The sequence below is a fragment of the Danio rerio genome, chromosome 4 (genome assembly GCF_049306965.1).
Source record: "Danio rerio strain Tuebingen ecotype United States chromosome 4, GRCz12tu, whole genome shotgun sequence".
NCBI lineage: Eukaryota > Metazoa > Chordata > Actinopteri > Cypriniformes > Danionidae > Danio > Danio rerio.
This window is the reverse complement of record NC_133179.1, coordinates 10167165-10191548: the sequence shown is the minus strand read 5'-3', so window position 1 is coordinate 10191548 and position 24384 is coordinate 10167165. Positions and strand designations below refer to the sequence as shown.

At 35.6% G+C, this 24384-nt stretch overlaps 3 protein-coding genes and 1 long non-coding RNA gene across 19 annotated transcripts in view; 1 reads left to right on the top strand and 3 right to left on the bottom strand.

Moving 5' to 3' along the window:
- The window catches only part of dclre1c (DNA cross-link repair 1C, PSO2 homolog (S. cerevisiae)), a 45656-nt gene extending 21516 nt beyond the window's left edge, over positions 1–24140 (top strand). For 2 of the 8 annotated variants that reach the window (XM_073946432.1, XM_073946431.1), the window contains 16 exons: positions 4872–5012; positions 17822–18048; positions 18172–18223; positions 19322–19406; positions 19489–19548; positions 19634–19689; positions 19946–20047; positions 20124–20196; positions 20277–20417; positions 20490–20591; positions 20667–20803; positions 21890–21944; positions 22032–22120; positions 22193–22290; positions 23028–23834; positions 23981–24137. In XM_073946432.1, the coding sequence (XP_073802533.1) occupies positions 17940–18048; positions 18172–18223; positions 19322–19406; positions 19489–19548; positions 19634–19689; positions 19946–20047; positions 20124–20196; positions 20277–20417; positions 20490–20591; positions 20667–20803; positions 21890–21944; positions 22032–22120; positions 22193–22290; positions 23028–23788 (1920 nt within the window). In that variant the 5' untranslated portion in view covers positions 4872–5012; positions 17822–17939 and the 3' untranslated portion in view covers positions 23789–23834; positions 23981–24137. Of the gene's footprint in view, positions 1–4871; positions 5013–17811; positions 18224–19321; positions 19407–19488; positions 19549–19633; positions 19690–19945; positions 20048–20123; positions 20197–20276; positions 20418–20489; positions 20592–20666; positions 20804–21889; positions 21945–22031; positions 22121–22192; positions 22291–23027 lie in introns of those variants that run through there. The other 6 variants (XM_073946430.1, XM_073946429.1, XM_073946433.1 and 3 more) reach the window with 5 other exon arrangements.
- Positions 94–3985, bottom strand: si:dkey-153k10.6. Of its 4 annotated transcripts, none has more exons than XR_012401909.1 (4): positions 3751–3985; positions 2600–2792; positions 792–950; positions 94–330 (listed from the first exon to the last, which is right to left on the bottom strand). It is a non-coding gene; the product is annotated as a si:dkey-153k10.6 (long non-coding RNA). The 4 variants fall into 4 exon arrangements; XR_012401911.1 differs by having other exon boundaries at positions 94–723; positions 818–950; XR_012401908.1 differs by having other exon boundaries at positions 2600–2746.
- Positions 7887–16188, bottom strand: tmem243b (transmembrane protein 243, mitochondrial b). 3 transcript variants are annotated; one of them, XM_073945854.1, is made up of 6 exons: positions 16075–16188; positions 12327–12465; positions 11241–11457; positions 9005–9055; positions 8682–8786; positions 7887–8599 (listed from the first exon to the last, which is right to left on the bottom strand). In XM_073945854.1, exons 3-6 carry the CDS (start codon positions 11316–11318, stop codon positions 8456–8458), a joined length of 378 nt encoding a protein of 125 aa, XP_073801955.1. In that variant the 5' UTR covers positions 11319–11457; positions 12327–12465; positions 16075–16188; the 3' UTR covers positions 7887–8455. The 3 variants fall into 3 exon arrangements, with proteins under 3 accessions (XP_073801955.1, XP_005164636.1, NP_998084.1); NM_212919.1 differs by lacking the exon at positions 16075–16188 and adding an exon at positions 14728–14771 and having other exon boundaries at positions 7889–8599; XM_005164579.6 differs by lacking the exons at positions 12327–12465; positions 16075–16188 and adding an exon at positions 14728–14844.
- Positions 15942–20353, bottom strand: meig1 (meiosis/spermiogenesis associated 1). 4 transcript variants are annotated; one of them, XM_073945996.1, is made up of 3 exons: positions 20223–20353; positions 16906–17060; positions 15942–16188 (listed from the first exon to the last, which is right to left on the bottom strand). In XM_073945996.1, exons 2-3 carry the CDS (start codon positions 17053–17055, stop codon positions 16060–16062), a joined length of 279 nt encoding a protein of 92 aa, XP_073802097.1. In that variant the 5' UTR covers positions 17056–17060; positions 20223–20353; the 3' UTR covers positions 15942–16059.
- Positions 24141–24384: the final 244 nt, after the last annotated feature.

Sequence of the window (24384 nt, the reverse complement as noted above, 5' to 3'; positions counted from 1 at the left end):
GGGACTTTTTAGATGATTATAAACTGTCACATGCACTAATAATTGAAAACATGGTCAAATAAGTTTACTGAAGTGAATAATGAAAACCAAAAATACTTTTAAATCACTTTTTATTAACTCAAACTCACAGTGAAACACATACACGATTTGTAAAAGCATCATCAGTTTAGTCAAATCAATCTTTTATTATCATCATCTGAATTACAGAGTTTGTCACACATTTGCCTTGAAGCTTCTCGTTTGCTGAAAGTCCTTAATTAAAAGCCTCAGGTGTTTTCATCAGGTTGGAGCTTCACTCTGGAAAGTGGATCTTCAGGATCAGGATTTCTCCTAATGGAAAAAATGTCTTAGTAATTCAGTTTCAAGTATTAATGCAGATCCACTTATTGTCCACAAGATGGAGCTGAAACACTGATCTGACCCTAATGCATCTTTCTGTAATAAATAAAGCTTATGTTATAAACGCAAACAAATGATTAATATTCATTATATAACACAGACTTTATTTGTCGAAACATGTCGTATGCATTCAGTAATCAGTCAAAGTTTACTACAAATGCTGCTTAAATCTGCCAACAGTGATTCAGCAACTTAAATTAGTCAACCAAGTGATTAACATCATCAAAGACAAAAGTGAAACAAACTTGACACGAAGACACATTAAAAGAGTACTAGAAGATATTTTGTCCAGTTTTGATGCGTTCACTCAACATGATTCTGCTCCTGAATAAATAAATCAGAGATTAGTTTGATTAGATGCCAATTTATGAATATGAATCTCCAATTCTCACACTTATGTCTCGTCAAATTATTTTGCCCAGAGCACAAAGTAATGGAGTATTGCCAGCAAACGCAGTTCTCCATCAGGTCCACTAGGCGGCGTATGCGTCTCAGCTTCATGACGGTCGCCTGTTGCCACGACAACACCAAAACCGTTTAACCGACACATCCTGCAATGACAAGATCAATAAGAAAATCTATATTATTGTCAAAATCAGTCAAAGCCAGATATTTCAGCACAACAGCAAATAACACTGACACACACAGTCCAGATAACATGCTGGAATCACCTGTCACGCAGCTCAATGGTACGTAACTTTATTAATTAATAGTGCTTTTCAGAAATAATACTATAGTAATTTATAGTAAACACTGTGGTGTTTTTAAACAGAATAGTAAAGTTTATTATACTGAATATATTATTTACAGCAAACTATAGCATTAACTATAGTGATCTGATAAACTGTAACAAACACTGTCGTCCACTTTAATTTTTACTACAGTAAACTGGTGTATAGTAGTGTAATTTACCTGATAGTTGTAGAGAATGTGCCGAGTTAATCTTAGTACAGGGTCACTCGTTTATATCTGGCTGTTGTATTATCATATAAACTTTAAAATTACTGCAGCAGATTAATTCAGTTTAATATAATATGGTTCAAAAACACCACAGTATTTATTCACTATAAACGTCTGATTTTTCATGTTAGTTTTGTTTTGCTTAGTAAATTTGAGTTATTTTATCAATATAGCAGGCTTCGTTTCCTAAATTGTATCAGACTTCCTGAAAGTCACCAATAACAGTTGGTCAGGATAACTAATTTACTCTCATTTGTTGTGATGATTGAAAGTCAGGTTTACTCCACCAGAGTAGGGGTCCTTCTGTGTAGATCAGTGGTAGGGTTGCACCAGCTGTCGGTATGCTATTGCTTAAACTGGAACATAAAGTGCACACTAGAGGCTTAGTAACCACTAGCTAGTTCCTAACTAAATTTGTTCTTACTTCGGTTGCACCACATGCTCTTAAAGGCAGAACATAGTTAGTAGGCTGTAAGCTCTCGGTAAAGTAATGCGCAGTCGCATTGAATGACGTAATATCCAATAAAAAGCCTTTAAATCGTTAAACTGCTAAACTCAAAAATATTTAGTGGTGTGTAACTTACTGTCCCTTTATGTCCCAACCAGGCTGTTTTAACTCTCATGCACTGCTGGTACAATCAACCCCAAATCTAGAGTTAAACACTTTAATAAACAAAGGTAAAACACTGGTGTTTCATCGTCAGTATTATTTGCAAAAATTAAAATGCTCTAAGGCACAACATCTTTATTTAAAATTGAGAAGAAAGGTCAATATCAGCAGTTATTCACAGATTAAGCTGTAACTGAACATTACAAATGCAAAGAAACCAATAATTGCAGCTGGTGTTTCAATGCTGTGCTGTAGCTGTGCTTTAACTGTTATGAAATGAAGTCAGTTTATGCGTCTCTTCTACAAAATAAAGGACGTGTTTGGGTCATACGGTCAACAAAAGCAGAGCTGTGGGACGTGTGGATAGACAGTCCCTGTAATGAAGGACATCCACTCATGGACAGGTAAGATACTGTTATGAAGCAAACACATAGACCACTATCAATTTCATGTCGAAGGTCAAAATAAAGTGGCGCAACTGAACATGTTCAGACATTCATTGATGATTTAACACATCGATCTGATCTTGTGCATCTGTTATTTGAAGATGTAAATGTGTTTAGTCATTAGCTCACTCAGACTTTAATGATCATTCACTGAAATGTGCCCAAATAACTAATCAAGATTTACCGTAAATGCATGATGAATGATCAGTCCTCATGAAGTTTGACTGTGGTTTAACCTGTGCTGGAAATGAATGGTCATCACAGGTCTGTAGAAGCCAGAGACTCATCCATCCTGAACCATCCAGAGACTCAGAGCTTTACATCTTCATTACTGAAGCAGAGGAAGAGGCGTTCAGTAAAAACTCTTGAGTCGAGATCTTCATGAAGAACAAAAGTGAAATGATATTTAACTTAATTCTTCATACTTTAACTTAACACTGATTTATAAAGCACACGCTGCAGCCTGTACAACTGAACTGAATGAACATGTATGAAGTAGCAATGACATTTAACAGTTTTTGGAGATAGAAACATTTGTTTGAATGGATAGTGTGAATTAAATGTGTGATGAACAAGTTTTAATAATAAAATATATATTTTGAACAATCTAAGTTTAATGTTTCTTTCACATTGGGAAGTGCTCAACATGAAACCAGCTAAAAAATAATGAGATTGCCAGAGAATTAGTAAGAGTTTAAATGGTTATAATGCAAATTGCTCTGGTTTTAATTGAAACTGCAATGTGCTGGTGAGTTTTACTTGTATTGTGTTGCCTCCTATCTTATATAGAGACCTGAGCATATATGAACATATGAGAGAGGATCTGGAGCAGTTCAACCACTCTACCACCAGATGCCCTGAGTTAGACTTCTTAGCTGAAGACACATTGGCAATCTCCTTTTAGTGAAAGCAGTGCTGAAATGTCCATATATGAACACCTGAGATTATAGAGAATGTATTTAAACATATACGCACATATTTTAATTACTTTATATTTTTAAATTATATATTTTTTATTTATATATTAGTTATATTTGTAAACAAACATGTTTCAAATGTGATATTTTATATATGTGAAATTTAAACATGATCTTGAATGTCATATGTGTCATTTTCATGCATTGCCATGTCAGATTTCTATAAGGGATTGGTGTGGTGGTAACTGGATGGTAAAAGCACAAAATCCTGCTGCTCTGGAATTGTTTGCAGACTCCAGCAGTATTGATATAAACGCTGTTTGATTCTGCAAACAAGACACAGCAAAACACTTTAACAGTGATCAACAGCGGCGCACGTGCATGTAAATAAATCAAGTCAAACGCGCATCTACTTTACCCAGAGTCTCGGAGGATTGTCCATTCATCGCTGCCAGTGTTTACATGAGCTTTCCAGTTCACCTGTTTTACTCCATCAGGTTAAAGCTGATCTCGATCTTCTGCTGGCCGAGACAATCACAAAGTCAAATCTGTTGTAAAATATCCTGGAATATCATAGAAATCCCCTTAATCTGTCTTCAGTGTTCACTCGACTGACTGTGCGTCCACCCTGTGCGTGTTTATTTCATTAATGCGGATACACCTATTGACCACAGGAGGGAGCTGAGGATTACCTATTCACAAGTTTATTAGACACTTTTTCTTGAGGGTGAACATGTTTTAAACTGAATCCTCAAAACCTTCTGAGTCAGTGATTGGAATTTGACATTAAACTATTAAAATAATAATTTTAAGCGTGTTTAACCTACAACACGACTCGTGTGTTATAAACTGTAGCGCAGTTCTCCATCCGCTCCACTAGGCGGCGCGCATTGCTTTACGTTCAGTCTGACTCGCAGCTTCAGGTGTTTTGACAGCATGAGGCTTGATGATACAAAACATAAACACAAACCCTGACAGCTCCGTGATTTCATTATAATATCTCTAAACAGCACATAAACAACCCGAACCGTAAAGTGCAGGAACACAGTGACAATACAGTGACCTGTAAGTAACGTTCATATTGTTTGTTTGTTTGTTTGTTTGGATGAATGTTTCTTCTGAACTCTCTTGGCTGGGCAGGTCAGTTTATTTAAATAAACATATGTAAATCACAATATTGTCATTTTAATGAGGTTATTTTTACAATGTTTCTTTTATTTGACAACATGAGCATGTATTAATGCAGTCTGGTCCTTCATGGAGGTTTATCACAGACTTTTCTGACATGATGCTCTATTGCTGCTCTAGATGATATTCTCTTGCTGTTATTAGTATTTGTGTGTGTGTTGTCTGTGTATATTGGTGTTGTGTAGATCTAAAGTGTTATAATATTTTGATATTACATTTAAAATTGTCTTAAATAGTTTTATTATTATTATTTATTGAATTAATTTAGCTATTTCCTTTTCATACAATATGGTTTATACTGCAAAAACAGAACAATCAATAGCATTTGTCTTGTTCTTGTGTATGTTGTAGGCTTGCTATAGCTGAAACACAGAGACAGCTTGAAGGCCATAGCCTTGACTTCAGGTTATCGCTAGACAGAATGAAGTGGAGGACCCTTCATACACCAGACAGCAGGAGGGATTCATTAACTCACCTCGACTTGAACAGCATGTGAGTCACACAGTCTTCATTCTTTTAGAAATGAGTTCCTGCTGTTTGTTTTATTATTTGAAGACTTTTAATTATTAATATATTGTGATATGATTTTATTAAAATATGTGACAGACTTTTATAGTTATTTATAGTCAGTATATTTTAATAGGTTGTAATTATTTCAATTTACTTGAATGAATTTTATGTTTTAATTGTTTTCATATTCTTAATTCTGCTTTAATATACAATTTTGACAAATTAAAAAAGTAATTTAATATTAGAAAAAAGTTTTGAAACTTAAAATTAGAAATTCCGGTTGAAAGACGTAAGATTTATATATTATTTCTATATTATTAATTGTTAATATATGCAGATACTAATTGTTATTTTATTGAAATGGTTTATTGTGTTAATTTTTTTTTTAAATGGCGGCACACGTGGGTAACATCAAAATAACGAAAAGAACAGATCAATGTATGTCCAGTGATGGCCTAGTGGTCAGAGCAAAGGGTTAGAGATCCAAGGCCATCACATGAGATGTGGGTTCGAATCACCACGCTGATACTGAAATTTTCTATAAAGTTCATTTTAGGCCGTTTTTGGGTTCAAAAAAAAATTTTCCTCCTCTGCTTTTCCTCCTCCCACCAGATCTCCTTCTCTCACCACCACTCCTCCTCCTCGTCTTTCTACTCCACCCTTCTCTTGGCCACGCCTCTCTCATCCTTATCACGCTCATCTCTCAGTCCGACACTCACCACCGCAGTTATGTTTCTAGTCCATGTTTCAGTTTCTCTTGTCCGCGCAACCATTCTGTGTTACCGCCCCAGTTTTTTCCAGTGTCCGCCTCTTGTGTCTCACCGCCCCAGGTTGTTTCCAGTAACCGCCTCTTATGTTGTACCGCCCCAGGTACTTTGCTGTTTTCACAGCTGTGTTTGGTGGGATTCGAACCCATGCCTCGTTTGTAACCTTGTCCGCAACCAACGGTGTTTGCCACTAGTGCCATCGTGACTTTCACACTGAGAGCTGAACTTCGTGCAATTTTGTCTTTTTTCTGACAACAGTTAAACATAAACATAAGTGGGATTCGAACCCCGGTCTCCAAGATGAAAGCTGAGGTCTTTATCCACTGACCCATTGGGCCTGTGTAGATAATGTGTGTCCCAAACAGAGTTTTATTGATATGTTTAATGTGTATGCAGAAAAATTGTTGCAAAGGTGGGATTTGAACCTAACCTTTCTTGTTTGATATGCAATCATTCAACCACTAAACCACAGAGGTTGCTGGATTGATGTGTGGAATTTTTTGTTTTTAGCTAAAGGTCAGACTGCAGTTATGACGTAATGTTTGCAAGAGTGGGATTCAAACCCACACCTTTGCGTCATAAAATAGGCAAAGAACAAATGTTTAACCATTGCGCCACAGAGGCAGTGACCATCACGGTGTGTTTGCTCTCAGACTGATGCTTGTTGTTACTACGGCTAAAGCATTGGTTTCAACATTCTTCCCTTTAGCAATAGTGGGTTTCGAACTCCTGACTTTTCACTATAAAACATGCAAAGAACAAGAACTTAGCCACTGCGCCACAGAGCTAGTGTTGATCATTGGGTTTGTTTTCAAAGTGATTATTGTTTTTACTGAAGCTTAAGCATTAATTAAAATACATTTGACTGTAGCAAGAGCGGGATTCGAACCTACAACTCTGCGTTATAATCCATGCTACAGGCGAATAGTTATCCTCTGCACCACAGAGACAGCAGCCATTTTAGTGTCTTTGTTTTCAAAGTGATTCTTGATTATACCTCAGCTCTAGCATTAATTTACAAACATCTCACATTAGCTGGATTTGAACCCACGTCTCTGCATTATAGAAGATGCCAAGAGCGAATGATTATCCTCTACACCACAGAATTAGTAGCGTCTGTAGATGTCAGATTTAAGTATAAGTAATTTAAATTCATCAGTACAGCTGCAGCGTTGATTACAATATATTTAGGGTTAATGGGAGTGGAATTTGATTTCACGATTTAGTGGTACAAGTGTTTAAGCGCTAGTTTTGCAATCGGGGAGACCGGGGTTCAATCCCCACCTCTGCGAATGTTGTGGTTAAGAAAAATAAACATATAACAGCTATAATCAATCCGTTACAAACTTTGTGATGCGGAGGATAACAATTCAGCCTTCATATTTGTAATCAGAGCATGAGTTCAGTATATTTATTGTGCAAGTTGAACACTAGTTTTTTTAGGAGTTTAATTTGGTCAGCGATTATACACTGCACCGCAGACTTTGTGATGGTTCATAGGGATTTGATTTATGGTGTTTTAATGTTTCATTTTCTTTTAATGACATTTCCATGTCAGCAGTACTGGGACTTGAACTCTGGTTTCAGGTACTGGAAGGCACTGACTTATTGCCTGAGCCACTGAAGGACATAAGTATGAGCGTGTTTTTTTGCATATTGCAATTATCAATGTTCAGCAGCTGAACTAATTATGCTGCAGCTGCATTTTAAGTCAGCAATTAAGGGATCTGAACTCCCGATGTGTGTTTTACCCTCTTTGGCCACATGAGTTAATCCATGTTTTTGCACATGGCTAAACTAATCACTAATTTGCACCTGAGCTTGAGATGTTGAAGCGGGCTTTATCTGTAGCACTAATTAAACAAGCTTAACTCAGCTTCAATGATTAATTAAAACAGTGCATCTGGTTGAACTTGCCATGGAATTTGCCAACATTCACCAACTTAAGCTCTTCAAATAAAAAACATGGAAAAGTAACATTTGAACAAAGCATGACTTACACTTAAGTGTGTTTGATGACTGAAAATGACCATCAGGGATTAACTTTTTGTGTAAAACCTTGGTACAAAAAACAATCAACTTACAAATGCACAGTGTATATGTATTTATTCATTACATAAAACCAAATTACACCAGGTTATAACCAAAAATATAAGGTTTTCACCCAATCAAAGAACACTGTTCATTAATTTAGAAAAAAATGAACAAAAAAACAAACAATTTCTCAACAACCGCTGCATGTTTTTAACCAAGTGCTCTTATTCGAGATTGCTTTTCTAATAATTTAAATACAAAATAAGCAATTTCTTCATTAGGAATGTGTACCGTAGATGTATCATGTACAAATATAAAAGCATTGTGGATGGCTTATCTCAAAAACTCTGCTCTTGTCTTTACATTGGCATATAAGTTAAGCTGTGTACAGCATAGAGGGTGCAAACATGTGCACGGACATCCCAGAGTGCTACTGATCGCTAACATATTTGCATCTATAATATGTTTATGTGCATTAATATGGCTCCCAAAGGCAGACTGGCCTGCCCACACAAACGGGGCTTGTAGGAAAATGAATTCTCCTGATTCAAGAATTCAGGTGGGGTTTATGTGGGTTTCCAAAGCTCCCACATAACGATGAACATTCTGCGCTTCCTGTGGTTTTTATAAGGCATTGCTCTGTTTATCACGTCCCACATCGTGAAAGTACAAGTTGGCACAGATACACAGCAGAACGATGGAGCAGAGCATGTAGTAGATCAAGTTGCGGAACTTAGGCTCCAGATCTCCCTGCCTATACCAGTATATCTGAAAGAATGAGAGAGATTGCATTTACTTGCATTGATTTTAATTTTGGTACGATTGAAATAATCAATGCTTTTTTACTTACCAGAACCAACACTGAGCCGCAGACTAGCATGATGCAGATGGCAAAGAATATATTGAGTGGTTTGGGAGGCAGTGAAGGAAAGACGAATGAGCTAATGATGGTCACCTGAAAGAGAGGCTGAGTTTGAGTCAAATATGATAAACAGGTTGACTGATGATATGCTTATATGATGATGTACTAAAATCACAGTTTTCACCAAAAAAAAAACTACATTACATGGATTACACTGTTTCAAAAGCAAATGAAGAACCAAGAACCATTTTTAATTGAAAGTGGTGTTGCATAAATGGCCCCTGAAATTTTCATAAGAGGTAAACACTTACCAGAACAAGTAAAGATGCAAGTCCACCGACTACTAGATTGATGATTCTATCCTGGAGGTGATCAACAGCATTATATTAGTGTACAGTGTAAGCTGTAACAGGAAGTAAGCAATATAACATCACTTTACAGGTGCTTTTCCTTTGGTAAATATACTATTTGTTACATCTACACAACACAGCACCAATGTAATGCTTCAAGAGTATAAAAATGAGTTTGAAAAAAGGAAAATTTAAGTAATTTGCAGATAAAGTTCAGTTATTTATTCTATTTCTCATCAATATTTAAATATGTGACCCTGAACCACAGAATCCCTCATAAGAATGCATTTTTATGGCTATGCAACTGTAATAAGCTTTTCTTACTCTCTCATGCTGCAAAACAGCTTTACTATCTACTGTATTTGGAACCATAACGACATTATTTATTTTAGATTGTGGAAGAAAATTCACCTACGGAAGTGATTATGGCGCCGCCCGGTGGTGAACATAGTTGTATTCAAGACAAAATTCTCCTTCGCAAGTAATTATGGTGCCGCCCGCTGGTGAATGTAGATGTACTCATGACAGGTATTATTTGGTAGTTTGGTAATTTAACTAATTTGGCAACTGGTAAACGATTTGAAAAGGTTTACTATTCCACGTTGTTATTTTGTTGTTTTAATAATAGAGTAAGTAGTGCATTCACACCGAAAAATCGAGTAAAGAATAAGTGCACTTTAAATATCAGAATGATGCACTTATTCAATAGATAATATAAGACGTGTGGGACACTTCATACTCTCACTAATCGCAGTTGATTGTTTATTTTGGATTGTGAAAGCAAAACTCTACAACGCAGGTGATTATGGCACTGCCTGGTGGTGAATGAACGTAACAGGAATTTGGTAGTTTGGTAATTTAACTAATTTGGCAACTGTTAAAACATTGAATGGGAAATGGATTGAAAGGGTTTTTTGCATACATAAAGTGCATCCCAAATCAAATAGTTTTGCACTGTTCTATGACATTTTGTCGTTCAAATAGTTTAAGTAGTGCATTCACACTGAAAATTAAAAATATAATAATAAGTGCACAAAATATCAGAATGAAGCACTTATTCAAGAGATTAAAAAAATACATGTAGGATGTTGGACACTTCAAGCACTCAATAATCGCAGATAGATTAATTATTCTGGATTGTGGATGCAAAATTCTACTACACAAGTGATTTTTAGCGCCGCCCGGTGGTGAATGTAGATGTGCTTTGACAGGTATTATTTGGTAATTTGGTAATTTATTTAACTAATTTGGCAACTGTTAAACATTGACTGGGAAACAATTTAAAAGTTTTTTTTAAATTATATATATATATATATATATATATATATATATATATATATATATATATATATATATATATATATTGATTGAAGGTGCATGACTAAAATCAATTACTTTTGCACTATTCTATGCCATTTTGTCATTTGAAAAGTGTAAGGCACGCATTTACAGCGAAAATTTTAAAATTAGAACTTATTCAACAGATTAAACAAACATGTGGGATGTTGGACACTTCAAGCACTCAATAATCACAGTTGGATTATTTATTTTGGATTGTGGAATCAAAATTCTACTACACAAGTAATTATCGCACTGCGTGGTGATGAATGTAGACGTACTCGTGACGGGTATTATTTGGTAGTTTAGTAATTTATTTAACTAATTTAGCAACTGTTAAACAATGACTGGGAAGTTGTTTGAATTTCTAATTAGTAAAAAAATTTTTGATTTGTGACATTAATATTCATTATAATGTGACATTAAGTGTGTCATTTGGAATGCAACTATATAATATAAACCCTTTTGATAAATGTAAACAATGTCATGACAGCTGTTTTAACCTTTAGATGATGGAATTGCATCTTGTTGCAGTAATGAAATAGTTTAAAAACAACCAGGAAATGTTTATGGGCCAATGACGTCACTAAATTGAAATAGTCTATAGAACTCATAATAAATACAAGCATGCGTTATTAAAAAAATAATAGTAATTAGCGTCTTCTGTAAATTATGATAAATATGTATGCCATTGTTGATGTGATTGCGATAACACAAGACGGGACACATTATAATATATCGAATACATTTTAGTGGAATAAATTATTAGTGTTGTTTCAAATAGCGCTAGAAAAAAGCTTCAATTGTGATTTCATGTTGACTTTTTAAAAGCAAATAAATAAATAAATCGTTGAGTTACCCTGGCCGAGGTCTCTCCGAACAGAGGCCTGTTGTCCATGCCACTGGTGCCATAGGTGCGTGTAGTGAAGTCATCCATGGCCAGAGCGACACATACACACTTCCCTGAGTCCTTCTAGCAGCTGCAGCTCTTCTGGCGTGGAGGATGGCGGTGCATGATCGCGCTTCTCTCCTCACAGCAAGCGATTTACAAGCACATCACACTCATGGTTGGCTACCTGGAGCACACATCACAGCTCATAACATGTTAAAACATTCATTTACATACCTACTGATAATTTCACGCCATATCAATGTAAAAACTCCAGCACTAAATGATCATTTCTGAACTTTGCTCCCTTTTTTCCCAGGAATCCAAAGAGTTTCATTACAATGGGGTTTTCAGAGGAACACAACAAGCTTGTCTTTCTAATAATCAGCCCTGAGGCTTGGCTTGATTCAGACTGCCTGGTTCATGAAACCATAAGCACAGCCTTAAAAATGTGTGATCGGTCATGTGAGCGCTTGATCTTGGCGTCAGCGCTGAGGGAAACAGGGCCTTTGTGCAGTTTATGTGGTTTGTGGCTCGCAACAAAGCCCTGTTTGTTTTTAATTCAACTACGAAGTCACATATAATCATAATATTTAAACAACATTTTGGCTATTTAAGTACATTAGTGATGGTGTCAGTAGAAAGACAGACTCCTCTTATCATTAGTGCTCTTCAGAAGTCATATATGATGGTGCATATGTAATAAAGCTAATATTTGCATTATTAACCTAATATGGCTTTAATACGTTTATAAAACGATAACTTATAGAGGAAAAGCTGGTTTAATATTTGCACAATCATTCAGACACAACTTGTGACATGCTCCTTAGTGTTTTCCATGCTACTTTGTATATTTAGTCTGAAATCACATTTAAATATCAACATTAGCACTATTTAATTGACTGTAAACGATGCTGATTTGATAGTCATTGGTTGCTAATATGACAGAACAGTTTTCTGAAATGATTTTATTAAGGAGAAAGTCTGAATGTGTGAATATAAAACCAACTTCACCTCAATTATAAAACTTACTATCATGTTGCTACAGTACATTACCTTGCAGTATGATGCAAATATTCATCATGATGAAGGTTTGAGGACTCAGAAATCCTAAATATAATTAGTGCAGGAGCACAAATATCTGAGGATGGAAGACGAGAAGGATGACTCTTTTTTGTTGTTGTTGTTTTTAGCTCTGTAACCAAATAAAACAAACGCACTGTTAGTGTCTGGTCATTTGCTTACACTGATTGTTATTAGGGCTGCACTATATATCCGTTTATCATTGATATTGCAATGTGTGAGTCTGCAATAGTCACATCACAAGGCTCTGCAATGTAGTGGTGATTATAGTTGACCAGACTTTATGGTTGACAACATTGTGGAGTCATTTAAACTTATATACAGAAATCAGAGAGAAAAAACCTTTTTAAAGACACCTTATATACATTTTAGGGCATCATCGCCAACTTGCAGTATATTTACTAAACACTGATCGTAAGAAACTTCTCCTAAATTAAAATGTTTTCATATACTGAATAAAAATGAAAATTCTGCAGGTGACGCCTAAAATAACATCAGGAATAATGATGTTTCCTTGGTTGCTGCAGTAAACAAACCAGCTTAATGTCAAATCTAGCCGGATTTTATCGATTTCATCCAAATTAGGGCTGCACAATATATCTTTTTAGCATCGATATCACAATGTGTGCATTCACAATAGTCTCATCACAGAATCTGCAGAGTTAAATTAGGATACTATTTAACCAGGAGCTGCAATTCAGAAGATGAAGTCATTGGAGATATTTAGCGTAGCATACTGAAACAATTTTATACCTTATAAAACAGCATTTAAGACTTTTAAATACATTTTAGAGGCCTTAAATTTCCCTAAATTGACTTATTAATTTTTCATACTTTTTTTAACACCCTGCAGAGACCCTGTAAGAGTGCAGTGAAGTCGTGATTATGGTTGACCAGACATTATCGTTCAAAACATGGTGGAGTAAACTTTTATCTTAGAGTGAAAGTTTAAGCATGTGTTTTAAGGCCTGTGACTGTGTAAGCTTTTCAAGCTAACTTAAGGTATTTGGGTGCAGCAAATTAGATATTTAAAGATTTTAATTGTATATTATGTTAGGGCTGGGCAGTTAAACGATATTATATTGAAATCGCGAGAAAACTTATGTCTATAACAATGATAAGCTCTTGACTTTATATTGATCTAAGAGCCAATCACACAGCAGAAATGTGCAACAATGAGAATCTAAAAGTGTGTTGATATTAGAGATGTACTTAATTTTCAGCCACCATTTAATGGACCATCTATTTTTTGTGGCTACAGTCATTGTTGTGGTACTCTATTAAATCCAGAAGCATTAACAACTTAAATCGAAATGTATATCATTATCATTCAATATAGAAAATAGTTATGAAGCATTTTGCATTTTTTGCCATATCACCCAGCCCTACATTATATAATTATTTACTCAATGAAAATAATGTTATTTATATTATTATTATTATTATATAGTGGTTATTTAGAGTTTCTAAATACTGTTTGACTCATAAATCATTATTTATTTGTATCCGTTTTATTTAACTTTGCTTGTCATTTATAAAATGATATTTACATTTTTATTGTATTACACTATATTTTGCAGATATGCTCGCCGACAGAATCATCCAAATCTATCTAAAATGATGAATTCTTTAAAAGCTATTCAAGTAAATCTGGTAAATATCAGCAATATAAATCGCTATGAATGAAAATATTGAGTTTTTTTTCAATATCATGCAGCCCTATATTGAGTTAAGTTTATAGGTTTATATTCACACATTCAGACTTTCTCCTTAATAATAATAATATTTCAGAGAAGTATTATTTGCAATGTATATATAGGGAAATCATATTAGCAGCCAATGAACATCAATTAAAGCACATTGTTTATAGTAAATGAAATAGTGCTAATGTTGTCTTAAGTCATACTTTCATGTAATTTCAGACCAAATATTCAAAGTAAAATATAGGCAGCATATCATAAGTTGAAGAATGTGCAAATATTAAACCAACTTTACCTCAATCAGCTCTACTTGTTATAGTCACGTTTCTTTTGTTTTTAATATACATATAGTTGCTGATATACCAATAAAACGAGGATGTTCAGTCCAATAATATGACTTTATTATCGTTACTTTGCCTATTCCAGTGTAAGTGAATGAACAGATTTCTGCTAATAATAACATTTGCTCTGATACACAACAAATGATCATCAAAGTTATATTTACTTGACAGATCATTCAAACGCTCACAGCTGAATAAATGCAAACACTCAGATTGTTGATATAGATTAATATTAAGCCATCACAGAGCTAGCAAGCTAATGGGAGTGAAAAGAAGCTGCACAAACGACTACGAAGGAATGGGAGTATAATAAAGTAAACTATAATAACTTACCTTGATGAAGCAAGCGGGGGGATTTATTGATATTCCGATCAGCGTATTATCCGCATGACTTCAAAAGAGCAGCAGTAATGACGGCTCGGTGCATGAAACCGGAAGTGACGTTATCTTAAAGGGACAGCTGGTGTGTATTGTTTATAATAATCGAGGTCGTTTGTTAATGAATACACAGATATCAAATTATGTCTCATTTATTTTATAAGCAACAGTAAATGCACGGAAAAAATGGTAAATCATTGTTTAGATCATGTGGATTCGTTGTGTTCGTGATTATTTAATAAGTATGAACATGGATTTGCCTTAAAACTTAAGAACTAACGGGTTAAGAACAACTTTCCGAAGGTTTTATGAAGGTACAGACCATTTCAATGTGGTGATGTCAATGGCCCATAAACATTTTCTGCTTGTTGTCAAACTATTTCATAACTTTAACAAGAGGCAATTCAAACATAACTTAACATTAAACCAGCTGTCATAACATAACATCAATATGTGGACCTTTTTGGGTCCTCAGAAGCTATGCAAAATAAAAATGTAAAGCAGGAAACACGTTAGGACCATTGTTATTGTTTACATCCCTCAAAATGGTCTATATGACTTTGACTCAAGTAAATATAATGTACTGCATACTTTGAAGTGAACGCAATATGTTTTAAGACCTACAGAAGCCTTAACTAGCCACAGGTTTTGTTTCATTTCCCCTTTACAAGAGCTTTGTAACTGTCTTCACCCAGAGCTGAACTTGTGAAAAACGCACGTGTGTTGATTTATTATGAGTTTTGTTTATTTCCTTTAGTGTATTAGCTCAAACAGTGTGTCTTTTCCATTGAAGTAAAGTAGCTTTAATATTCACACATTCAGACTTTCTCCTTGATCAAAACATTTCATTTCATATTAGCAGTCAATGATTATCAAAGTACAACACTGTTCACGGTCAAATAAATAGTGCTAATGCTATTTTGAAGTGGTACTTGTATGCGATTAGAGGCAGAATATTCAAAGTAGCATGGTAAACAATATAGAAAGCGTGTCACAAGTTGTCTCTGAATGAATGTGCGAATATATAACCAACTTTTCCAGTGGGGTATAAATTAGATGTGTATATATACACACAAACCTATAATAACATATATTGATTTTGCTTCTAGTTAAAGACATAAAACGCTGGCATCTTGTTCATGTTTTAAAAATAAAGCACATGAAACATGTTTATTTAAATCATTTTATAATTAAAAAGATACCATTGCATTAAGTATACAGCAAAACATCATGTGTTTTGCAAAGACAGCATGGCTAAAAATGACAAGTGCAGGAGTGGAGGTTGGATCAGTATGCATACACCTTTACTTTATGCACTTCTCGGTCTTCACACTCTCGCTTTCTGTTGTAGTAGTAGAAAGTGTTGTCTCGACGCTGAAGCTTCTTCACAAAGCCGGTGTCTGGCCAGCGGTCAATCTAAACCAAAGCACAGCAGTTTTCAAAACATTAAGCATCTGAGTCAAACATGAGTTTGCCGTTTTATATAGACCATTTTGAGGGATGTAAACATAAACAATGGTCACAACGTATTTCCTGTATAACATTTTTAATTTCTATAGCTTCCGAGAATCCAAAAAGAGCCACATATTTGATGTTATGTTATGACAGCTGTTTAACATTAGGTTATGATTGAATTGCCTCGTTACAGTTATGAAATAGTTTGATAACAAGCAGGAAATGTTTATGAGCCAATGACATGGCCACACTGAAATGGTCTAAAGCTAGAAAGCACTTTCTAGAATGAATGAATGAATAAATGTTTACATGTTAAATGCTTTAAATCTCACTTTAAGCTGAATACTACCATCATGCCAAACAACTAGATGAATATTATGTACAGTTATCATGGCAAAGACAAAAGAAATCAATCAGAAATGGGTTATTGAAAATATTATGTTTAAAAATGTGTTGGGGAAAAAATCTACCAAACAGAACTTATTTATTAGGAAATATTTGTAAACGTAATATTTTAAAAGTATGAAATATTCACATGAGACTAATAACTCTGTCTTTGACTTTGTGAAACTATACATTGCTACAGTTTCTGTCTTTGTATGAATGCATGCATGTATATTAACTAATTATTAGGCATTCTATAATATAATAATGTATGATATTGTAAGCAGTGTGTACCTCAGCCTGTTTGATCTGTCTGTACTCGAGCTCATCTCTGTATCCTGCTTGCTGAAATCTGTACAGGTTCTCCACCTCACCCGTCCATTGCTTTGCTCTGCTCATAGACTTTGGTTTGGCATTATTATCCAATAAAACTGCGCACGCCATGCTTCCTGTGTATCATAACAAACACATCACACACACACTATTATTCAGCTTTGGAAACAGTGAACAGTTCAGATGCCAACAAACTAAAATGGTCATCTAAAATGAACGATTATGTTCAGTTATTTTAGTTTTAATTCAATAAAAATAACATTTTTACTATACAAGTGAAATGACTAAACACACAAGAGCTTCAGATAAATGACGATTTTAGAGGAAAATAGACGGCACTTCAAATAACGTTAACTTACGCCTTAACCACCGATTCAGTGTTAGTAAGTTACAAAATCTCATAAAACAGCATTTACCACTAGCACATAATTCATGCCTTAATCATCCCAGCACGCCTTAAACTATAGTATTAGTCTATACTTTTATCGATAATAATGTTTAATGCGTACTTACGTCGACGTGTGTGCTTAAAAAGCTGACTTGTCAATAATATCCTCGTGTTAGGCGTCACTGTAACTTAGCAACAGAATTAAAACGGCCAGTCAAAAACAAACCCGGAGTTACACAGCTCTGCTGGACAGTCTGCATGATGATTTCTATAAGCTGCGCTAGAAGAAACGAACTGAATGTGCTCACTTATTTCGAAAAACGATGTATTTATTTTTGCGTCTGTTTACAATTTTAGCGTATGTCGATTTACTTTAGTTTGTCGCGTTATTTTTTAGTGTCGTAATGAGTCTATAGTCCTTTAGATGGCGCTGTCGCATCTCCACTATCAGGTTACAGATGTTTATTTCCGTCTCACGTGATTTTGCAGTGCGATGCCAGCAGGAGGACAGGACAGATGCCGGGCTCTTGCTCTCCAGCCCGGGGAGAGCTCACCCAGTGATGACCTATAGGTTTACCTACTTTGAGTGTTTACTCAGCCTTTCACCATGAGCTCCTTCGCTGGCCGTATGAAGGAGTATCCCAGCATCTCCTTGGACCGCTTTGACAGGGAGAATCTGCACGCCAGAGCTTATTTCCTCTCTCACTGCCATAAAGGTGCATTTATAAGTGATATTGGATATTACATTACTCGAGGACTCCCCAGACAGAGTGAGAGGATAATAGGGTTTGCGTACACTTCTTTTATGACATGTACCTGTGTGTTTACTTGTTTAACAGATCATATGAAAGGGTTGAAAGGACCTTTACTGAAGAGAAAACTCAAGTTCAGGTCAGTGATGCTTCTACATATTGTAAGAGTTTATAAATATAAGTAAAATTTTTGTACATGTTTATAAACTAGTTTATGATAGAACTGTAGAATATATCGTTTCAGCATCGGTATCGCAATGTACACACCCAGAATAGTCACATCCTAACATGTGCAATGTCCACTCATCATTATAGTTGATCACTGATCAGGTACGATAGTTTATCCATAATGTAGTGAAAGTTTTAATGGTTCAATTGTGATTATTATTAAGCATTTCAAGAAAGCATAAAAGCACTAAATTTGTAACGTTTGAAGCTTTAGATTACAAAGATTATTTATTGTTTAATATGATGAAGACTATACAGTGATATTTTGCATGTAGTATTCAAGCTCTGTGCCTGAACACTATATGATGACACTGTTTATTTCATTTTTACTCATGTATTTATCTGTGCTTGTAATTTGGTTAAGTATTATGCAAAATAATCCTAATAGTAGTAATCAACCTAAAATTATGAACCCTTCAAAAAAAAAATCCTAATATTGTGCAGCCCTAGTTTATTACATGTTTAATAGTTTATTACATGTTTAATAGTTTATTACATGTTTGTAAGCTAATAATGATAAAGTAAATACTCACAGTAGAGTTCACACTTTGTTTTTAAACTGGTAATGTAAATAAACGTTCAGAGTACAAATACTAATATATTTATTATATAGCATTAACATGTAGAATTGTAAATGTGATATGTGCTTTATATATTACATTTCTATCATTTTAATATGATATATTGCTGTTATTTGAATTTTAGACAAGCAAGCAATTTAATAGCACTGTTAAATGTCATCTTTATCTACTCCAAGAAAGTTAGAGTATATACCAGGGGTGCCCAAACTCTGTCCTGGAGGGCCGGTGTCCTGCAGAGTTTAGCTTCAACCACAATTAAACACATCTGGACCACCTAATCAAACTATCTAGGTATACTACAAACTTCAAGACTCTGCAGGACATCGGCCCTCCAAGACGGCTTTTGGTCACCCCTGGTATGTACAGAATGTGTCTTAAATATATTCAATTGGAAAATTAAAAACATTGACAACCATTTTCTTTCCTAGTTTAACCGTCAAGCTGTACTGCTCATACGTCACAAAGGAGCTTCTGCTTAGTAACCCCAGATATGCATTCTGGGAAGATCATATCGTAAGTATTACTCTCAGGCATGCAACTTTTCACATGAGTTATTTTGTTAACCTGATATAACAACCTTTATCTTAATTACCAGGTCCCTTTGGAACTTGACAGTCCAACCAGCATATCTCTCATAGATGAAAGCACAGGAGAGGTGTGTGTGTGTGTGTGTTCAGCATCTACTTCACTCTTTTGACCGTTTCTGAGTTGATCTGAAGGGGTGTGTGTTTTCTCTTCAGACAGAGGATGTGGTGGTTACTCTGCTTTCAGCGGGACACTGTCCAGGATCAGTCATGTAAGAAACCTCAGCCAAAATAAGAGCTTAAAGGGATAGTTCACACAAAAACTGTGTTTATTCTGTGTTAAACAAGAGGTTATGATGAAATATTTTTAAATCAGCAATCACTGACTTCAGTAATAGTAAAAAAGACGCCTATGATTACCAGTTTTCAACATTCTTCAAAATATCTTCTTTTGCGTTTACATATTTATAAATATATTTATGAGTGAACTATCCCTTTTATCACTCAGTTTTGATTTATAACGGACAGGTTTCTCTTCGAGGGTGCAAAGGGAACAGTGCTTTACACAGGAGACTTCAGACTGGCTGTCGGAGATGCAGCGAGAATGGAGTACTTGCACTCTGGAGACAGGTTTTCAGATAAAGATTTTTTTAAAATGCCACATTTAGTAGAAAATAATAATATAACACAAGTGTCCATTCTGCAGGGTAAAGGACATTCAGAGTGTGTACATCGACACCACATTCTTTGATCCCAAGTACTATCAGATTCCTAGCAGGGTAAACACACACATACATAGTCTCACCTGCAATCTAATCAGACTGGATGTTTCCATAAAGGTGTTGTTGTGCTGTTTCAGGAGGCTTGTTTGGCTGGGATACAGCAGCTGGTCCAGGACTGGATCTGTCAGAGTCCGTATCATGTTGTTTGGTTAAACTGTAAGGCAGCGTATGGTTATGAGTACCTCTTTACCAACTTAGGACAGGAGTTCAACTCACAGGTGAGAGATAGTGTTTCAACTTTAGTTCTTTCTGCATTTGTGTTAAAAATGAACACAGTTTCTCTGCTGCAGATACATGTGAACAGCTTGGACATGTTTAAAAAAATGCCTGAAATTCTGTGTCACGTGACCACCAACCGTGCAACGCAGATCCACGCTTGTCGCCACCCGAAGGTTTGCTGGGTTTTTGTGTGTAGTTGTGAATGAGTCAGTGTGGATGTAGATCACAGATGTGTTGGTTTTGCACAGGATGAGGAGTTCTTCAGAGCGAACAGGTTACCCTGCGGCTCTACGGCTCCAGATGGCATTCCTCTGAACATCATCAGCATCAAACCCTCCACGATATGGTTTGGAGAACGGACCAGAAAGACTTCAGTTGTGGTGAAGTGGGTCACGATGGAGCAATAATATTCTGGTTGCAGATAATCGTTTTTATGATTAAAAAATAAATAAAACTAATATCAAGGTGTTGTAATAAATTAATAAACCGTAAATTACACATAAATTGTTATTAAGATTAAAACCACTTAAAATTTCAAGCACATTCAAAGATCAAAAATCTGAATTTAAATAAAAAAAGCTGCATAAATTGCACAGTTTAAAAAGCTTTTATGTGTAAATATATTATAAATATTACATTGTATAATTTATTTTATGCTAGTATTTGTAATTATATCATATTTGTTTTACAAATGTAAACCATTTGGGCAGTAGAAATGATTTCACAAAGAATAATTGAGTAATTATTTCTACAGTGAACACTATAGTAGTCAACATTTTAAGTGGATCACAAAAGTTTTTCAAATTTGTCGTGAGACAAGAATGGATGTTGTTGAATTCTTTTATGAAAGGTTTGATTGTTATTTAACATTTAATCTTTTAATTTCTGTGCCTCAATACTGTTAGACTCTCCAGAACACCATAAAGCACAGTTTATTTCATTTGTATCCTTGTTTTTATTAATTTATGCTTGTAATATGTTTATTATATTTGATGCAGGTTCAAAATCATCACAGTCAATATAGAATGATGAATTCTTTCCAAATAGGGTTTTTCGTCAGATTGTGAAATTCTATTTATATATATATTTTTATATATTCTCAGACTAATTATAAACAAACAAAATATTGCAATGTCAAATTTTTCCAATTTCGTGCAGCGCTAAAGTATATAGCTGATATATTACTCAATATAAAAACATAATTATTTTATTACCATTTATATATATATGTTTACATTATATTATATATTATAGTATACAGCTATACATTATATATTCTACTTGTATTCTATTTTTACATAGAAAAATAAGATGCATGTGCTGTTGAAACATTTAAAATGTCAACTAATTATTAAAAGTAAAATAATTGTTTATAATGTATTTATTTGTAATTCCAACGCGTGTCTAAATGATTGCATCATTTAATTGTATTAAATTCTCATATAAAATATTCTTTGTGTTTTTTTTTTAGGATGGGTAGCAGTTCCTACAGAGCATGCTTTTCTTTTCATTCCTCATACTTGGAGGTAAAAAATACTTGATTTAAATTGTATTCTTATTACCTGATACAAACATGAGTATATAGTAAGCCCTTGCTTATTTCCTGTGATTAGGTTAAGGACTTCCTGTCTTACATCTGTCCTGTTAACATCTACCCAAACGTCATTCCCTTGGGCAAGACTGTGGAGGACCTCACAGAGCTGTAAGAACTGAACTTTCTTTTGTACAGTATTTTATCATCTAGTGTCAATAAACACTCAGTTTTTAAATTCAGGTTGAAGCCACTGTGTAGAAAACATTGTGGACGAGAGGAGATTGTCTATAAACCACTCGGGGCTCTCAAGAGAACGAGAAAGAGAAGCACATCAGAAGGTAAGAGTAGTTTTGTCCTCCAAGTCTCGAGTTATTCCAGTCTAACCCTTCTGCACAAATCAAGGCCACAAAGATATTGAATCAATTGCCATAATGTCAGGCTTGAAATGATCCAATAAAACTGACACAATCCTTACTGTTCAGATCACAAGTGCACAGGAAGCCCCTTGAGCTGAAATTCAGATATGGTAAGGGATGTTTGATCATGAAAGACTTGGCATTTCAACCAATCAGAGCAGAGAAGGCTCTCTGAAAGATCCTTAGAGGCCTATGCATCTAAATACACAAAAAGCACAATAAGCACCTCCTCTGCCGTGGTAACATCAAATAAAACTTGCTACTGTAAACAAGCTCACAACATTTGCTCCGCCTCAGAGTTCTTCTGATTGGTTCACTGATTTGGAGCTGACATTGATGAGCGACGCTGTATGTAACAGTTGAAACTGTCAACTTGACAGGGCGTCTTAAATAAATGGCGTTCATGTGTGACGCGCTGCCAGAGACCAAGCTTAATGGTCACATACGGTCATCAATGCATGTTTACATTGGAAAAACGAAGGAGAACTAGTGCACAGGAATGGAAAAATGCATTCTGTGTAAATGACCCCTTAAACTGTTTCAGACACAGAGAAAAACAGAGGCTGCAGTGTATGGTTTGAGGAGAATGTGTGCGTTTTTTACTTTGAATGCTTGTAAATCTTTAAAATGGTTAATATTTGCCCTCTAATTCCATTAAGGCTCAGACAGTGATGGCGACCTGTTTGAGGAGGTTTCAACAGCTCCAAGGCGGCGCAAGATTACAGTGTCTGACCTGACCACAGTTGCCATAAGAGTACGGCCTCACAGCGCTAATGCAGACTCGCACGATAATGACCAAACATATTCCCTCATAAAGCTTTGTCCGTCTGCACACACATCCAACTATATGGACTGCACTGAATCAAACGATGATGATGATGATGAAGATGATGCAGCCGAACAAACTCCTGCTGCAGCTCCTCCTCCATCTTCCACAGAAAAGCCATGTTCAAAACACACTCATTCAGACTCCTCACTAACCAGTTCTACTCAGCCCTGTTGGGAAAAGTTCTTCAAGGCAGAAGTGGTGCTGACGGACGAGAGTGAGTTGGAGAACAGTCAGAACACACAAACGCTCTCCACTGAAAACACAGCGTCTCAATCACCAGAGCTCTTTCAGGATGAAGATGAAGACAGCTCCGTTCACATGAGCTCCTCTCAGTCTACTCATATATCAGACGCAGGGACTGAAAGCCTGAGTCAAGTAGACACGATCATGGTTCAAGAGGACCACAGTAAGGCCTGTAACCTCCAACACAAGACTGAAGAAGCAGCGGAGCTCAAATCAGACTCGCAAGTTTCATCTGACTTTGAGCTTCCACCGACTCCAGGATCTAAAGTCCCACAGCCTGAAGACCTGAAGGAGCTGTACAGGAAGTTGGCAGCAGGAGAGGACGTTGTTGCAAGACAGATTTTTTGAGTGCTAATTTTTTTGGGGGGTTTGTTTCCCAACCCTGTTCCTGAAGGCACACCAACAGTACACATTTTCAACCTCTCCCTAATCAAACACACCTGAATCAACTCATCAGAACATTAGAAGAGACTCAAAACCTGAAGTTAATGGATCAGATAAGGGAGACATCTAAAATATGTACTGTTGGTGTTCCTCCAGGAACAGGGTTGGGAAACACTATGTTAGACAACACTTTACCTCATGCAGTTTTGTACCTTTTGCAGTTTTGTAAAAGCTCAGTGCTTTAAGCAAATTAATTAAAAGTCTGAAGGAAATGTTTTCAGTCTTACGATTAAATAAGATCATTTCAACTGAACAACATTTGGTTTTGTGATTGTTTTGGAACATGCGTCTCACACTGGATTCCTGGAGGGCTGCATGAATTGCACAGTTTTGCTCCAACCACAGTCACCACAATCAAACACAGCTGATGCAACTAATCAAGGTGTTCAACGCTACTGGACACTATTACACAGGTGTGAGTTGGAGGTGGATGGAGCTGAACTATGCAGAGCTTCTGGATTCCCTCCTGGAATTGAGTTTGAGACCACTGATATAGAACT

Coding starts and splice junctions, on each gene's coding strand:
- tmem243b (XM_073945854.1), bottom strand. CDS start 11,318: ATGGATGACTTCACTACACGCACCTATGGCACCAGTGGCATGGACAAC. Junction 9,056..11,240: donor TCGGAGAGACCTCGGCCAGG/GTAACTCAACGA, acceptor GATCACCTCCAG/GATAGAATCATCAATCTAGT. Junction 8,787..9,004: donor TTGCATCTTTACTTGTTCTG/GTAAGTGTTTAC, acceptor CCTCTCTTTCAG/GTGACCATCATTAGCTCATT.
- meig1 (XM_009300121.4), bottom strand. CDS start 17,346: ATGAGATTTTGTAACTTACTAACACTGAATCGGTGGTTAAGGC. Junction 17,061..17,303: donor ACTGAATCGGTGGTTAAGGC/GTAAGTTAACGT, acceptor TATGATACACAG/GAAGCATGGCGTGCGCAGTT. Junction 16,189..16,905: donor GACAGATCAAACAGGCTGAG/GTACACACTGCT, acceptor GCTTTGGTTTAG/ATTGACCGCTGGCCAGACAC.